Raw genomic sequence first — 19,245 nt, forward strand, 5'->3', positions numbered from 1 at the left:
CTGGATCCCTCTGTCATAGCACTTACCTTGCTGTCTTCTAGGTTTCTGATTACAAGTCCTTCTCCCCCACTAGATTGGAAGCTATTCATTCTTGTATCCCCAAGATCTAAAATGTCTAGCATACAATAAGCACTAAATAAATATTTAATGAATAAATGGATAAATGTATAAAGTATGGAAAATTTCTATTTCCAACTGATCTTAATTACAATTCTTAAAAAAAAACAAATGAAAACATAACTTGTATCCAAATCCAGAATTTGAACATAATAGTCTATGTTTTGCTTATTTGTTTCTTTTTTTTTCTTTTTATGTAGAAAAATTTTGGAGACTGGGTGTGTAATGAATATATCATGTACCTGTCAAGTTTTGTATCATTCATTACAATTATTTCTGGAAATGTCAGCTGGCACTAAGTTTAAAATGTAGCTGTAGTGTTTGTTATTGTGTTTTATATTAAATATCAGGGAAGACACAAGTATGCTAATTATCAGATTTAAAAGTTTAAAATACATAAAAGCAGAGTTGGTTTATTAGCACTTACCATATGCTAGGCACTGTGCTAAGCAATTATCATATTATTATTGAGATATATTATCTCAGTTAATTTCCCTGCAAAGAGGTTATATAGATAAAGAAATTGAGACTTGCAATTTAAATAACTGATTATGCAAGATTACATAACCAATATATAGTAGACTAGTGATGGGAATGTAGTTACGTCTCACGTCAAAAACCTTTGCTTTCCCCACTACACTAGGCCTAACATACTTAGAAATTCATGTATAAACTCAAACGCAAAACCCAGTGCTGTCGAGTCGACTCATAGCGACCCTATAGGACAGAGTAGAACTGCCGCATAGAGTTTCCAAGGAGCGCCTGGTGGATTGGAACTGCCGACCCTTTGGTTAGCAGCCGTAGCACTTAACCACTACACCACCAGGGTTTCCATGTATAAACTAGTATTCATGAATGATGTGAAGTGTTTGGCAGCTTTGGATAACTTCTTTGCATTTTGACATTTATGACTACACTCTATCCACTTGAAATGGTATTTTGGTATATGGTACAATATAATTTGTTGTTGTTAGGTATAGTCAAGTCGGTTCCAACTCATAGGGACTCTATAAGACAGAGTAGAACTGGCAGTTTCCATACAGTTTCCAAGTAGCTGCTGGTGTATTTGAACTGCCTACCTTTTGGTTAACGGCCAAGCTCTTAACCACTATGCCACCAGGGTTCCAGTTTAACCTTAGCATCAACAAATGGGATTCTTTGACCATTTTCGTGTCACAGGCTCCTTAGAGAATGCAGTGAAAGTTATGGACCCTTTGCTCACATACACAATAAAATATTTGGTAGTGTTGAATTCCCTGGAAAAAACCAGGCGAGGTTCAGAGCTCAGTTTCTAGAAAATCTATCTGTTTTTTGAATGAACAACCTAAGAGACAAGGAGATCAAACCGCATGTTTCTGGAATTCTTGTCTATGTCCCTCTTCAGGACTGTTCTTTGTAAAGTGATTGTCTTGTGGAATTTTCCAAATTTCTAGAAGAGTGCTCACTTCAAGTCTTACTAGCAACACATCAGCAATGCTAAATACATTCCATGCATGTTTAAGCATCATAATAATATAATATTTTTCTTACGTTACACATATCTCTTGCAAATATCAGTTGAAAAGTATTTTCTTGGTGAATTTGTAAAATCACAGTAATGATTTAGAGCAAGGCAAAACACTTTGCACAGAAATTTATCAAAGTATTAGATGAAATGCGTAATTGAAATGAAATGGCATAGAATTGTGACTATTACCCTAAGATAAAAGAATTATATGGTAGCATGACCAATATCTATGCTTGAAAATTATATATATTTTTTTTATGAAATTAAGCCATTTTGACAGTATGGAGCTATATTATCCTGCTTGTCTACATACTAGTTCTACAAGGAGATACAGTTTTGCACTCTTCTCATTTTAAAAATGAGGAAACAGGCTTAAAGTTTAATGACCCGGGCTAGGACTTACGCTACTTGGTAACAGAGTCATGACTCCATTAGAGGGCTTCTGATTTCGAATTGAGTGTTGTTAGGTGCCGTCAAGTCAGTTCTGACTCATAGCAACAAAACTCTGCCCGTTCCTGTGCCATCCTCACAATCCTTGCTATGTTTGAGTCCATTGTTGCAGACGCTGTGTCAATCCATTTCATTGAGGGTCTTCCTATTTTCACTGACCCCCTGCTTTACCAAGCATTATGTCTTTCTCCAGAGACTGGTCCCTCCTGATAACAAAAAAAAAAAAAAAAAAGCTCTCCATTATTTCACAATCAAGCCTGGAAAGAGTCGTATAGATGTAGAAAACAAATTCCATAGGCTGAGAGAGTCATCAAGAGCATTTGATGCATGGTCTTTATTTTAAAGCTTACTACTTGCTTCCTTAGGCTTGTATTGTTTCACTTTGCAGAGCTCTGAAGGCCAGAGCATACTTAGGTAATTCAAAGTGATTCTTAGCTTTCATTTCAGTTTGACCCTAACTCTTGCGCTCTGTTCAACCTCTTTTTATTCTAATACTGTAAGAAAGATGAGTTTGGCGCTGAAGGATACAGTTTAAATACATTATCTAAATGTATGATATGTTAAAAATTATTGCATAAAATTTTTGATATACAGAGCACTCTAGTCTCACAATATGCTTCTAAATTTACTATGACAATTACAAATAACGAGGTTACCAGTGCCTGTATTTAAGAATTTATTTGAATTAAAAAAAAAAGTAGGAGTACATAAGAAAAAAAAAATAGGTTTCTGAAAGTAACTAATTCAATGCAGTGAATGTGTGATACATTTACTGGTGATTAACACATTAGTAATACTTTTGAGATTACATATTTAAAGGGGCCTTCTCCCTTCTGCAGAATGTGTGTTTATGGTGGCAGCTTTAATGTTGCCTCCTGCTGTGCAGTTCAATAGAGTATGTTTTTAGGTGGTTGGTTGAGGGTTTTTTTTCCTTCTGTATGTCGATGGAGATAAGTGTTTTAATTACTTTTTTAATGTCTGTGCTTTTGTATTTTTCTCCCCTCTTCCCTTTTATTTCCTGCTGTTGAGATTACTGCCTCATCTCCACAGCAGGTGGCTGTTGCAAATTTGTTTTCTTTGTAAGGCTGGTGGATTTATTTTGTATTATAACTGTTCCTTTTTAGTATTTTATTATTAATGATTTCTTTACTTTGGGATATAGTATACTTACATAGTCCTAAATAGTAATTTCCTAACACCATCTCAGAACTCCAGTCATTACGAAGAAGAAGGAAAAAAGAAAAAGGAAAAAAAAAAAAAAAAAGACCCTTTGCCTGAGGCATATTGTTTGAGCTTTGTCCGCACCCTTACTTTACAATGTGGGGATTAAATTATAAGGGAATTGTTTTATAACAAAAGCCAACTGAGAAAAAGAAAGGGAGAATAGAGAAAGAGAAATAAAGAAGATGACAAGGCTCCAGAGACAAAGCACACTTTAATAACTAATACCAAAAATCAAAGGGGTAGGTAAAATTTTTGAGAAATAAGAAATTTTATTAATATGTCTTTTCAAGAAAAGATATTTTAAACTAAACCTTATGTTTACATTGAATTTTAATTATTAAAATAACTTCTGCTAGTGCTAGGAAAATTAGAATATTGGAAAAGTATACGGAACAAATATTGTACCTTTTTTTGTCCAAAGATTTTGTTACTTTGGTTACTTTGGTTCTTTTTTATGTTTTATATAGAAAAGACAAATGATGAGATGGATCTAAGTGTAGAAATTCTTTGTCAAGAGAGTGAAATACACCCAAGGATATTTTATTCATCTTTGAGTCTGGGGGCATTATTTTCTTAATCAAGATAAAATCTTTTTATGTATTTTCCATGTGTACACAGAAAATAAAAATTGTGATACCAAAAATGCATAGTGAGCCATATTCGTATTTTGTTATATAAAAATTATGAATTTTCTATTACTTTAAAAAAGACTCTAGAAGAGTTTTAACTACTCAGATTCAATTTATTCCATGTGTTTGTACTTGTTAATACATTGCTTTGTTATTATGTTCATATAATTTCTCACTTGGACATGCTCTAAATTGGAGTATAGTAAGTAGTAGGTCCTAATATGACGTCATTATATGAACTGACCTCAGTGGTGTAATAGAATTGGTACATACATGTTACATGAAATCATAAAATTTAGCTGAAATACATTTGTAATTTCAACTCTATAGGAATTATCATCTTTGATTATTTATTTTCTTCTCCAGTGATTTTAAAATTATATTGTTTTATAAATTAAAAAAGGAGTGCTCAGTACTATACTTGGTTCTGGCCTCCATCATTGTTATACATTGTTTATGTACAGACAAAGATCAGGATTTGAGATGGTAACTCCATTCATAAAATTCAACAGAAAAAAAGCTTCATCTTGTTATGCTCTAAGCAATTATGTGATACACACAATTAATGTGTATGGTCACATTGAGAAAGAGACTAGACAGCAGTTATACCAAACAGATGTTTAATGGGGATTTGAAAAATCAATGAAATGAATAATGTTGTGATGCATGATGATCTAATTTCATATGTGCTATATTGAATCACTTCATTCTTTTTGAATTCGGTCTGAATGCTCAGAACTAAACACATTTACAGCGGGGAGTGGGGAAGATGATGGGAGGAGTTTTTACAGAGAAAAGAATCACAATAGGGCATCATTGAGCTGTTCTCTTTCTAATCAGTATATAGATTGCAGAATGATAACCCATCTGACATTATTGTCTCTTAGAAAAGTAAGGTGTAAATCCTTTGAGTAATATAAATGATCTTTAAGTGACAGATAAAAAAAAATTATAAACCATTATGAATTATAGGGTACTTAGTCCCTTGAAAGGAATATTTTCTTTCCATATTGTAATCCCAACTGCTTGAGCTTAATATATAAATAATTCCTCTTTTCAAATACCTATATACATGCACAAATAGATAGATATATTTATTATATACATACATTCACACATGATATATATAACCATCTAAATGGTTTCTTACGAGTAGTTGCAATGTCTTGTTTGCTACGAATTTATCATGTAAGTTTTTACTATCCATAGTTTTTATACTTTATACTTATACTGATTTGTATTTGAAATCATTTTACATTTACCAGCTTGAATTTATTTATTTATTTATTTTCTATCTAATTTTCAGAACAACGCTTTACAGCAGGAAGGAATGTCTTCATTGTAAAAATCAAGAAATTAGAGAACTATAGTATTAAGCAATTTTATCCAAGTACAGCTAGGAAGTGGAAACAATGAGGCTTGAATTTAGTTCACCAGACTCCTAGATTAATGCTCTCTGAGGCACAGGTTTACTCTTATGGATACAATTTGAATTAAACGTTAAAAAAAACACAAGTTGCCATTGAGTTGACTCCAACTCATGGCAATCCCATGTGTGTCAGAGTAAAACTGTGCTTCACAGGATTTTCAATGACTGATTTTTCAAAAGTAGATCACTAGGCCTTTCTTCTGAGGTGTCTCTGGGTGATTAAGACCTGGGTGTTATATTCCTGGTCTTGAAGCACATGTGGTTTCAGTCCATGGTAGTCTGTAGAGTGAATGGGGTTGGAAGAATACCCTCGTCTGGCCACAACCTGTCATTCTAACTGAAGACGCTGCCACTCATAGACTGTGATACCCATGTGACTGTCACTGACCATTGAACTATGCAATAAAATTAGTTATGTGTATCATGGATTAGGTATTTAATTTATATCTACATAAATGTATTATATTAAATCAAACAAAGATTCGGCATATATTCGAAAAGACAAAAATTGAGAAGCGGACAAGCATGCTGCCAGAGCTAATATCTTTCCAAGTTCAAGGAAATATTACAGAGTAAGCAAGAATCGGAAAATGGACAACCACATTCCACAGCCATGTCTGCTGGAGTCCAAGGAACATTATTATAGAATAAACAAGAATGGGAAAATGGACAAGCATACTGCCAGAGTCATGTTTGCCCGAGTCCAGAGAATATTACAGAACAGACAGCAGTGGAAAAATGAATAAGCATGCTGCCACAGCCATGTCTGCCCGAGTCCAAGGAAGGTTACAGAGTCCTCAGAATATATTAACATTATAAATGGGCAAAACCACTGAAAACTTCACCTTTTCACAGATTGGCTAGAAACTGTCATCCTACATTTTCAATTGTCTTTCTTAAAGATTGTTGGTATTTCAGTAACTGACAGACAGGAAGGTTTTCATTGGCCCAACAAATTTCTATTCACTATATGTTAATATAAAAAGGTAAGAGTAGAAAGTCTTTTGTCTTCTGGCTTATGTGAAAGGTTCCCTAAAAGATACTTTCCAAGATTATTCTTTCTACTGTCTTTATACCTCAGAGCCCAGTTGATGTGTTCTTGTGAGTCTTGTTGAGCTCTTGTGAGTCTAACTCCAGCTGGGTCACATTCTCTATGCTCAAGGACAGGGAATAATGACTCCAATATTATTTCCTAAATCAACTTTCATAACAGAAAACAATGTGTGGCTTGAAAGAACAGAAATTTACTTTCTTACACTTCTGGTCGCTAAAAGTCCAAATCAGGGTCTCTCCTGTGTCAATTCCTTCACTGCCAGTAGCTCTAAACATTCCTTGGTTCCTTGGCGTTGCTTGGCTTGTAGACAATCCTAGCATGGAGTCTGTCTTTCTCTTGTGTGTGTCTGTCTATTCTGGTCTTTTATAACTCACAAGTAATGAGTTGTAACATCCACCCCACCCTAGTATGATCTTATTAACATAACAAAAGAAAAAACCTTATTTCCAAACAGGATCAATTCTGCAGGTACAGGGGTTGGGATTGCTGGACAGAAAGAGTAATTTACTTGCTGAAGGTCATAATATCTAGTAAGTGCTAGAATTTTAATGCAGAAAGTTGCACTTCAGAAGCTTTATTCTTACCCAGTGTACTCTATTGAGAAATAATTGGAGAAATAAGTAAATTGGCATAAAAATACTTTAAAAAGATTTAATGAACAAACATAAAGAAAAAAAAATTTGTTGGATAAACTACTTTGCTTTTACAAACCCATGGATAGAAGTTAGGCAGTCCAGTGCCCTTCAGTGAGAACTTGTTTAATGAATTCATATTCAATCCACATATTTTAATCCTCTTCTTAAAGCAGCATCATTCCCCAAATCAGGGTTAGAAAATGAGGACTAAGATAATACAATATAATTTCTTCTTTGGGAAGAAAGTGAAATTTCAGACAAAAAAGTACTTTGAAAAGTAAAAAACTTAGAATATTTGCCATGAGCTGCATGTTGCTGTTCTCAGTCAGTAAAGCTAAGAGTAGTGACACCAGGAAACCCTGGTAGCATAGTGGTTAAGAGCTACAACTGCTAACCAAAAGGTCTGCAGTTGAAATCAACCAGGCACTCCTTGGAAACTCTATGGGCCAGTTTTGCTCTGTTCTATATATGGTCACCGTGAGTCAAAATCGACTTGATGGCAAAGGGCTTTTTTTTTTTTTTTTTAGTGACACCAAGCCCATAACATAATCAGTAGTATTGTATTTGTCTGTTAAAATCTTTCTAAAAAAGAAAAAAAAAATGTGGGAAATAAGTATTGATTTATCTGTAGGGAGAGGTCAGTGTACTAGAGCTTTGCCCTTTTCTGTAAGTCACTTCCTTTGGCCAGGTACCTGAGGCAGTTCCATAGTGCTCTGTGCTGTTCTCTCCACTTGTGTGGGATTTCTGAGGCTACCTTCAATGGCAGGTGTGTCTGCTGTTCATCTTTCCCATGACAGCTTAGCTGCCATTCAAACGGTTGCCTTCAAGAACAAAAGGTGTTTCACAAATGATTGCTCAGTCCAATTAACACAGAATAAGTGACCCAGTGAAAAAACCCAGACAAATTATAGAATATAAGTAATTCATAAATATACCTTATCATAGCTATGGAGACTCAACCTTAAAAGCTTACTCCTCTTGAGTTATGTACTAGATGATAACATCTAATGAACTATTTAATATCTTGTTAATGTTATTTGCAGTCCTGCAAAACTTAGTAGAAGCCCAAGGAAAGAGTTTACTATAGCTACTGTTGCTATTGATTGTATAGTTGTTCCAGAGGGAGGTGCTTTGAAAACAAAGCAGGGATACATATTTCAAAGAATATCAAATATTGAGAAATAACCAGCAGATACCCAAGAGGAATGCACTTAAGAAGGAATACATTTCAGAAAGGAATTGTACTAAAGAAAATAATCACAAAACAAAGATGCAGTCTAGAGAAGCAGCCACCATGGATATCGGGATCACTCTTTTTCCTACCACCAGACTGAAATCTTGCCACAGACACGTTCTGTGCTATATACACATCTTTATCTTAACAATGAAATTTGATACATATGAGCTGAATGATTAGATAAACCAAAAAAATCCCATTGCCTTTGAGTCAATTCCGACTCATAGTGATTATATAGGACAGAGTAGAACTGCCCTATAAGGTTTCCAAGGAGTGGCTGGTAGATTTGAACTGCTCACCTTTTGGTTAGCAGCCAAATGCTTAACCACTGCACCACCCAAAAATCCCCTGCCTTCGAGTCGATTCCAACTCATAACAACCCTATAGGGCAGAGTAGAACTGCCCCATAGAGTTTCCAGGGAGCACCTGGTGGATTCGAACTGCTCACCTTTTGGTTAGCAGCCATAGCACTTAACCACTACGCCACCAGGGTTTCCACTGCACCACCAGGGCCCCTTAATTTAGATAAAAAAATTATAGCACTTGTTAAATAGCATCACATTATAGCAAGCCTTAATTATAACCATATACATGAAAAAAAAAGCAGCATTTTGAAGTTAAAAGCACAGAACCTACAGACTGTCTAGAAATTGGCAATGTCACTTACTTGTTCTGTGACCTTTAGGAAAGTTACTTAATCTCTATGTGTCTCAGTTTCCTCTCATCTAAAATGGAGATCATAATAACATAACTTGTCTCTCAGGATTGTTGTGAGAATTAAATGAGTTAACATATACAAATCACCTACCAATATGCCATGTAATTAGAACAGTGCATATAATATTATAAATAATTGATAAGTGCTAACTTGAATTTTCTGCAATACAAGCAGTCTTGTAAAGTTTATTTTCTTTTCAGAGAACTTGAAAATTATCATTTTCAATAGTTATTAAGGACATTTTCTTCTGATAAATAAATTTTGAAATGCAAAAAAAAACAGTAATTTTTTTCTAGGGGAACAAAGAAAGTATATAAAATAAAAAAAAGTATACTGACATCTAAATAGACAAAGAACACTTGTGTATGCTACAATGAGATGTTGCATTTGTCACATCTTTGCCAATTCCTCTTTATTCATAAACTCCCTTCTTCTCACTGAAAGGTGAATTAACAAATCATTTCTGTGTCATTTTGAAATCATTCTGGTATAGACACATACTTTATTTATTAATATGCCACCTACTCTCAGAGAAATCTTTCTTTGATAGATGGGTATTTGCAAGTTTCATTTTCTTTTTTATTTCACTTAAGGTTGCCTCATTTTTCTTTTTTTGTAGCACTTTGTTTAAATTTACTAAGGTTTAATACTTTACTTTGATTTAAGCTTTATTTTTTCTTTGCCTTAGGTTTTAAAGTTTGAAAGAATTGATAAACTACAGAATAAATAAATGTATCTTAATAAAAAAAAATTTTTTTTAACAGCTAATGTTTATTGAGCATTTATTATGTGCCAGGTCTCGATGCTGTTATGTGTATGTATACATATGTATATAAAATCTCTTTTAGACCTCACATCTATGAAGAAAGTGTAATTATTATCCCTACTTTATCAATGAAATAGTGGAAGGTCAGAGAAAGTAAGGAACTGTGTCAGTCAGGGAAACAATCAGTAGGATAAGATACATATATAGAGAGAGGGAGGGAGAAGAGGAGAAAGAGAGACAGGTTTATTTATTTCAAGGATTTGCTTACAAGATTGTGGACACTGGCAAGCCTGGAATTTGTAGGGTAGGCTAGCAGGCTGGAAACTCTCAGGCAGGAGCTGATGTTGCAGTCTTGAGGCAGAATTTCTTCTTCCTTAGGGTAACCTCAGTTTTGCTTTAAGACCTTTCAACTGATTGGATGAGGATTACTCACTGCTTCATAAGCCACATGTGCAAAAGAGCTTCATAGCAACACCCAGGTTAGTGATTGAATAAGTGGGTGCTGTGGCCACTTTGGGACCCTTGTGGCACAGCAGTTAAGAACTTGGCTGCTCACCAAAAGGTCAGCAGTTTGAATCTACCAGCTGCCCTTTGGAAACCTCATGGGCAGTTCTGCTCTGTCCTATAGGGCCGTTATGAGTCAGAATCAACTCGATGGAAACCGGTTTGGTTTTTGGTTTTGGTAGCCTAGCTAAAGTAGACATGTTGCCAGGTGAAAACCCCGGGCTTTGCTCTGCGTGACTGGTTACAGCCAATAAACAAGATGCCGAGGTGGGAGAACAGAAAGATGCCTTTATTTTGTTGTACACTGAAAGGAGCAGTCAGGGGTGTTGCCTCCAAGACTTCTTGCAGGCAGCTTGGGGAGGTGGGCTTTTACAGAGGGCAGAGGAGTAAATTGAAATTCATCATGAATGTTCAGAATTGACCTTCACGCAGGCACTCAGAGCTTGGGGATGTCTGTGCGTTTTTTTAGAACAAGGGTTCAATCCTCAGGATGGAGGAAGAGGTTGATTTTCTTTTGTTAAGATGTTGAGTCTCTGCCCAGAGGTGGTTTGAGGCCATCTATGGCCTGTTGTGTGGTTATCTTGTCAGGGATGATTTTAGAAGAATGTGGAGCTTATTCTGCTTGGTGTAGGAGGATAAGCCAGAGCAGTTGTCTCTCAGAAAGGTTGGGCTCTGAGGCTGCCTGCCTCAGACACATAAAGATAACCATCACAGAAACTTAAACAAGATCACAGAGCTGGTCAATGGGGAAGGAAGGACTCATACCATAGCCTGTCTGAAGAAAAAGTCCCTACTTTAACTACCACACAGCATCATATTTAGCAGAGGATAGGGTACAGTTGGGCCAGCCTACTGAAGGGTCCGTAGGAAAGCTTCTAATGCAGTGTACTTGGGCACAAGGTGTAACGTATTACTCATGTGAGTGGAAGGACTTTATGGGCTCAGACCTTGAAACTCTAAATGTGTACGTGACTTGGGGTGTGGCTATGTGGGCCGTATGCTTAACGTAATCCATGATCCAAGTGCTGGCTCATTTTTCTTCTCCTTTAACAGCCATAGGTCAGATCATCTAACTAGTGCCCTTTTGAACATTTCCAGGAAGAATTTGACCCAGTAAATACTAAATTGGCTATAGAGATAAGTGCAAAGTGGGTAGAAGCACAGGGAACTCAGTTGACCTTGTCAGTGTCTTGCTCCAAGTGAAAAAAAGAAAATTAAATTTTACCAAAGCATTTTTCTTGTGAAAATCTCTGTGGTTATGGTGGTGTGTGTTAGTAACAGTACTTTGCACTTCTTTAAACCCGTTGCCCTTAAGGTGATTCTGACTCACAGCGACCCTATTGGACAGAGTAGAACTGGCCCATAGGGTTTCTAAGGCTGTAATTTTTAGAGAAGCAGGTTGACACATCTTTCTCCCATGGAACGTGGGTGAGTTCTAGCCATCGACCTTTCAGTTAGCAGTTAGTGCTTTACCACTGTGCACCAAGGCTCCTTCTATACTTCTTTACATAGTGGTTATTTTAGTGGTGAGTTTATAGAAAATAATTATGTAAGTAAAGCATTCTCTCTGCCTTAGTATGGCAAATAGTGAAAAAGTAGAGATTAGGAGTTAGTAAAGGTAGAATTTTAGACTACTGCAAGTAGCTGTGGCACTCTTAACCACCATTTACATTCTCTGTGCCTTGTTTTTGATCTGCCTTACAGATTTTTGTTTATTATATCCAAAACTGGATAGCACTTCAGATTGTTTGTGGTCATGTTAAGCAAGAAAATGAATTGCTATAGAACATAGGCCATCTTTATCATATAGTAATATGAGAGGGGACACTAGAGCCCTTATTTAAATCTAGATATGTAAAGTATGCATATGTTGGTTTGACTAATCAAGTGTAGGTAAAATTGTAGTCATCCTTTAATAGATTTCAAGGAAAGCCATTTTGACAGTAGGTTTTATAGTATACATTCATCTATTTTCATGAATTCCCTTTCTAACCACACATTTATATGATGGTTTACATGTTTCCAATATACCTAAGAATATTTCTCTCTGTCAAAAAATGAACATATAGTCTTACGCCTGTTTAATTTATAGAGAAGCCAAGGTAAGGCAAGTTAAGTGACTTGCCTAACCTCTTTAGATAATTAGGATAATTAAAAAAAAATGAAAGATCTTAAGCAAAGAGTAAATTCCTTTGGAGTGGGGGATGGAGGGCTGCTGGGTAGGGAAGAAAAATGTTTAGTGTAATATGAAGAGACAGCAGGGGTTTGTTGCTGGTTACACACTCAACCTACAAGCATCTTCAGCTTTGACCTCAGGCGTGGCGTCTACCTTGCCTCACATGACAAAAGTCATCCGTGAGCCACATTTATTATTTATTTGTCCACAAGCAGCTACCCATTGCTCTCCATTTAACTATAAAACAAACTCCCACCTCTCTAGAATGACTCATTGGAAAATGAGTTTGGAGAGTAAATAAAATTAAACTATACATTTCCCCCTGTGTTTATAGAATTGTGATGAATTATTTCTCTACTTTCCTATGCTGAGGTGGTTACTATGAGATCTGTTCTATTTTTAATTTGGGAAAAAAAATATTAATCTGCTATTCATTTGCTTTTCAAAATTTTGTAATTCTTTCCTAATTATGTAGGAATGCATGTTTGTTATAGAAAATTTGGAAAATAAGGTAATAATAAAAAAATGGAGTATCCACATTTTCAGTACCCCAGATGTAATCACTGTTCAGATTGTATAGTTTATATATTTTTATATAAAATTTGAGTCATGCTATACAAACTGTTTTGTATCTTGCTAGTTCATGTAACACTATGTTTTTTTGTTTTTAACTACAGTCTAAGACCACACTTTTCAAATACTGGTTTTAATGGCTGTATTTCGTTTTGATTTGTTTTTTTAGTAGGACTCATTTAATCATTCTGTGGACGTTTAGATATTCTCCTTATTTTATTTATTGCAGTGTTTGTTTTAATACAGTAGGAATCATATCTCTTTGTTTTAATTTGCAATTCTTTAATTACTAATGGATTTAAGATGGTATTTTTTTCTCTCAATTTATATTATCTTTTGTTTATGTTTCTTATTGCTAGTATGCTCCTTATTGATATTTTAGAAACTTCTTCACATAGTAATTTTATTAAAAAGAAAATCTATTTTTCTGGTTAATCATTTACTTCCTATAATAATTTTGAAATGAAGAAGTAGCTGAATTTTTCTGGTAAAGTACGACATTGACTTTTCTTTGAGTTTTTCCTTCCACACCTTTTTTTCTTAGAATGATCTTTCACGTTCAGGAATTAGATATACATCAAAATTTTCTTTTATTTTTTTTATGACTTCAATCTGTCTGACACTTTTCCTCTATGATATGAAGAAATAATATATTTGATATCTGTGTATTATATACATATATGTTTCTGTGTATATAAATATGTGCATGCATATATGATTCGTCAAGTGTGTGTGGTCACCTACTAAAGGTATTTCTCCTTTACGTTGTGTTTTTTTTTTTTTTTCTGTTCATTTTCCTATAGTTTTTTTTTTTCCTGCCAGAGGTTTATTTTAATGATTACAACTTTCTACTTTGTTTTAATATCCAGTATGATAAGTTCTTCTTCCTACTAATGATATTTTATAAACATTTTATTACTTAGGTCTGCCAGAAGCAAATAAAGACCGCATCTTTGAAGGCCTGACGCAGGACCAGGGATTTTACACATCCAAAGACTTTTTGCCACTTGTAGCTAAAGGCAGTAAACCAGGTATAACATATTGTTTTTTATTCTTAAGACCGCCTATGTTGTTGCATGTGTTATAAATTATATTGGATACAAGCTCAATAGGATGTTGTTCAGATCTCAAACTGATTCCTTAAATAACACCCAAGGAAAGTAAAAAAATCCTGATATGACATTTTGCCAGAATCATTCTTCCAATCTAACGTCATCATAATGTTCACTGTATTATATGTATTAAAAATTGTTTCAATGTAAGACAGCCCATAACAAACATTGGAAAATACTCTTAAGAGAAATGGAAGGAGCTTTGGTTTGGGAGCTATTTTTTTCTTCTTCTAGTTGTCGTATAAACATAGGTTACACAACATTTGCCAATTCAACATTTTTCACTTAGTGTGAAACCATCACCAGCATCCATTGCCATACCTATAAACAGAAACTCGATGCTAGCTAAATAAATATTTCTCTCTTTCCCCTTGCCTCCTTCCCCTGGTAACTAGAACCACTGTTAAACTCTGATCTCTATACATTTACCTGAATGTTTCATATTAGTGAAATCGTACCATATCCTCTTTTGGTGGTTGATTTATTTACTCAGCGTAGTATCACCAACGTTGTAGCATGTATCAGGACTTACTGGGAAAACATAACATATCTTAAATGATTTATGGCCATGCAGGCAGAAAGATTCAAGGTCTGTAACTGAACTGTAATTTTATGAACTTAACCCAAAACACCTGATATAAAGCCTGTGTAGTAGTATTTCATACACCCTAAGAAGAAGAACCTAGAGCCATGCTATGGCTTGGCCAAAGTTTTGGTCTTAGTGATGAAGAAGCTGTAATATTTTCTCAGAAACACAATGATCTAAATCCTTTAAACATATATTTTCATAGAAGTCTGAGCTTCAGATATTGCAACATCTAATTACACGTGGAAGACCTATGGCATACATTTTTCTCCCCAAATTTAAAAGCTAAGGAACTTTCTGTATTAGATCATTCTGCTGAAGTTTAAAGCTAAAGGTGTATACCATCTCTCCTTTCCTCATTCCAGGAAAACTGGGTGCTTGGTACTGAAGAAGATCATAGTCCACAGTCCGTAGAGCACGCACTTGAGAATCACAGGGTGGCAACTGTATAATCCACAGTACAAATCCTCCCAAGCAAAATGATTACATTTATGGAGATTATAGGTTTATTCGATCCATGGCTCTATTTCAATAATTTTAGTAATTTATCTTATCAGCACTTTTATTTAAATTGATGATTGAGCACTATCTAGTATATAGAAAACTTCTTCATTTTATTTTTTTTCTATAAGACTCATGATAATGGATATCAAATCTTTATATGGGTGGACACTCAGAAAGCCATATTTCTTTCATTGCCTAATTTTGCAAATAAAACCCGGGAAAACCAGTAACATGGAGAAAGTTTTATTTTACCTATTATGAGAAAATAATTCTCAAAAATTCTTCAGTGATACGCAGTTAATTATTCAATATTTAAATTTGCAAAGATTGCTATACTATATAAACACAGCTACATGTTAGAAATTTTACAAGATAATATGTAAATTAAGTATTGAATGAATGACGGCAGATCATTAACCTAGAAAATAAGGATCACAAATTTAATGATGCCTGGTTAAAAATACATATCACAGTGTTAACCAAGAGAGTTTTAATTGGTTGATTCCAGTTTGTTGTGACCTAAACTCTTCAAAATGTGTTGTAGTGATCCTTCTGGAAGGAAAAAAGGAGGCAGTGCTGCTAAAGGTACTGACTATGAAATTACATATATGAGCATATTTTTAAAATGGGAATAAAACTGTCTTTCAATGAAGCAGAATAATTTGATAGTGACACTCCATCCTCGAAAACTGCAAGATGCAATTTTACACTGCTTTGAGTACAAGTATCTTTTGAGCTGTCATGCAGAAATGGTTTCTCTACTTGAAAATGGGGTTTTCCTTTCATCATTCAGGAATGTGCGCCTGTCACTCTCCATTGCCATCGATACGGGGAGCAGTGATTGTACTCGGAGCTGGAGACACTGCCTTTGACTGTGCAACATCCGCTTTACGTTGTGGAGCCTGCCGCGTGTTCATCGTCTTCAGAAAAGGCTTTGTTAATATAAGAGCTGTCCCAGAGGAGGTAAAATGGAACCATCGGAAAGTAGGGAGTTGCAATGCAGCACATTTTAGGAGATGAAGCTATTAATGTACAGCCCCCCAGTTTAAATCATTAGACTGTTCGTGAGCTAATGCAAATTTTAAAATTTCATAATTGTCTAATTCAGGCATTCAAAGTAAAAAATATATATATGTACATACACACACATATATATATATAAATAATGATTTGAATAAAATGAGAAATTTATCTTTGTCAATATAGGAGTGCTTCTTGTTCTCTGTCCTATAGGGTCGCTATGAGTCGGGAATCGACTCCAAGGTACTGGGTTTTTTTTTTTTTTTTTTGCCTTGTTCTCTGTGTTAATACCTTTTAAATATATTCTAATTCAACTAGTAGCATTGTAATGCACTAAGTTTTCTATATCCTGAACAATAGGCACTCTTCTTGAAATGTATGGAGATTAGGGGAAGTGGTAGTTAGAGACATTCAGGATTTTGCATAAATCATGTTTACAATCTGCATTCACATATATGCACCTTGGTCATACTTATAGTCAATTCATCTGCTGTTGTGAAGCAAATAGAATGAGGAGATTGCCTTGTGCTTTTAAAGAAGAGATCCAGTGGAAGCGCTATTCAAAACTAATAATTGGTTAACTTACTAAAAATGACATCAGATTTGAAATCATTTTATTCTTATAAGTGGCCAGTGACTAGACCTGTGTGAGGCATCAGCTGGCTACGTGTCCCAACGACTCTTCAAATTGTAGTGCTGTTACAGATGGATAAAGTCTTACAAAGGGTATTAATTCTGAGAATGAGAACCAAACATTTTTATACAAAGATAAATTACTCATGCTATCTAAATCAGTATCGTGAATCCGATTTCACTTTAGAATGCCTGAATGTATTTGGAATCTCTCTGCTAGGCAAGAATTATAACGCTGTAGTCAATTTTTTTTTTTTTAGTCAGTACGTGATTTGTCACATGATAGTCACCATATTACAGGTTAATCTCACTAAAAAATCAGAGTCACCACTGGTTCATGGCTAGCTTTCAAAATGTTAACTTCATTTTCTAGGCTTTTCTTCATCCAGTCTACCCTCTTTATGCACCCCCCCCACCCCGCCCCCAGCAGCCAAATCCAAAGTAGAGATGTCTTACAATCACGGGAGCTTTTTTTTTTTTCTTTCTGGAGAGCTGTCTCAGGTATCAATTATTGCAATCAAGTCATATTACACATAAAAAAGGAAACAACCATCGTGGAGTTAAGCAACTTACCTATGATTGTAGCTTCAGGAAGGAGGACAGGAGCTATACTTTACTCATTTTTGTACCTATTTGCATAGCACAAACAAAAACACAAACCTGTTGCTGTCCAACTCATAGCAACCCTACAGGACAGGGTAGTACTGCCCCATAGGGTTTCCAAGGAACACCCTGGTAGATTCGAACTGTTGACTTTTTGGTTAGCAGCTGTAACTCTTAACCACTATGCTACCAGGGCTTCCTTGCATAGCACAGGGCCAGGGAAATAAGTAAGTACTTGAAAAATATGCTTTGAACGAAATATTTTAAATCTTGTTTTGTGTCCAAAAGCTGAGAAGTTTTCATTACAAAAGTGTGATACTTGAAGTTTGGAAGGGGAGGATACCCCTGAGTGAAAATTTCAGTTTACTTCATACTTTGTGTTATTGTCACATTATGTAAGCATTACCGAGGATAACTAGAAATACATGGTGACTATTTCTTCTGTCTGAAGCAGAACACATACACAAATGAGACCAGATAATTATTTGAGAAGCTAGAGATAGACATCCATATATTTATTTATTTACATACAACAAAACGTATCGCTGCCCATTCCTGCGCCATCCTCACGATCGTTAATGTGTTTGCGCCCATTGTTGGAGCCACTGTGTCAGTCCATCTCATTGAGGGTTTCCTCATTTTCACTGACCCTCTAACTTACTGAGCATGATGTCCTTCTCCAGGGACTGGTCTCTTCTGATAACACTTCCAAAATATATGAGACAAAGTCTCCCCCATCCTCACTTCTAAGGAGTATTCTGGCTGTACTTATTCTAGGACAGATTTGTTTGTTCTTCTGGCAGTCCATGGAATATTCCGTATTCTTTGCCAACACCATAATTCAAGGGAGCAATTCTTCTTTGACTTTCCTTACTCACTGTCCAGCTTTCGCATGCATATGAGGTGACTGAAAATACCATGGCTTGGGTCGGGTGCCCAAGGTGACATCTTTGCTTTTTAACACGTTCAGAGGTTTTTTTCCACAAGATTTCCCCAAAGCGATATGTTGTTTGATATTTTGACTTCTGGTTCCATGGGCACTGATTATGGATCCAAGTAAAATGAAATCCTTGACAACTTCAATATTTTCTCCATTTATCATTATGTTGCTTATTGGTCCAGATGTGAGGATTTTTGTTTTAATCAACCTAAATTTATTGAGCACGTATTATGTGCTACCAGGCATTTTCTGGGCAATTTGTACATAGCAGTCAGTGAACAAATCAGATAGAAATTCTGTCCTCATGGAGCTTGAACCTAGTGAGGGAAGATACCCAGGAAACAAATTTAAAAAATCTTCACATAAATAGTATATTGAAGAGTAATTAGTGCTATGGAGAAAAAATAATTAATAAAGGAGTATAAGGGGTTTGTGGAGGGATGTTATGGAAAAGGGAATAGGGAAGGCCTCTCTGTTGGGACTGTTTTGAGCATAGAGGTAAAGAAGTTGAGGGAAAGCAGGCATCTGAGGGAGAAACATTTTAGTATAAGGCAAATGCATTCACCTGTGATTAGGGGAAGGCTTTTGGTTTTCTAGTAATAGGCAAAAAGTCAGTTTGGTGGGCCAGAGTAAGAAAGGGCAGTGGGTGGCCTTTATTATACCTTCGGCTTTTACTCTGAGTGGAAGAGGGAACCACTGGACTATTTTGAGCAGAAAACAAGTTCTGACATAAATTTTAGAAGGACCACTCTGTTGAGAATAGACTATAGGGATGTAGGGTCAGAAACAGGGAGACTGTTGTTGTTACTGTTGTTAGGTGCTGTCGAT

General features: G+C 35.4%; 1 protein-coding gene across 1 annotated transcript in view; it reads left to right on the forward strand.

Moving 5' to 3' along the window:
• DPYD (dihydropyrimidine dehydrogenase) overlaps window positions 1-19,245 on the forward strand; it is a 972,677-nt gene that overhangs the window by 376,750 nt on the left and 576,682 nt on the right. The window contains exons 9-10 of the mRNA XM_010598084.3: window positions 13,943-14,050; window positions 16,015-16,184. Coding sequence (XP_010596386.1) covers window positions 13,943-14,050; window positions 16,015-16,184 — 278 coding nt within the window. The remainder of the gene's footprint in view (window positions 1-13,942; window positions 14,051-16,014; window positions 16,185-19,245) is intronic.

Source organism: Loxodonta africana, chromosome 3 (genome assembly GCF_030014295.1).
Source record: "Loxodonta africana isolate mLoxAfr1 chromosome 3, mLoxAfr1.hap2, whole genome shotgun sequence".
In the NCBI taxonomy this organism is placed as follows: domain Eukaryota; kingdom Metazoa; phylum Chordata; class Mammalia; order Proboscidea; family Elephantidae; genus Loxodonta; species Loxodonta africana.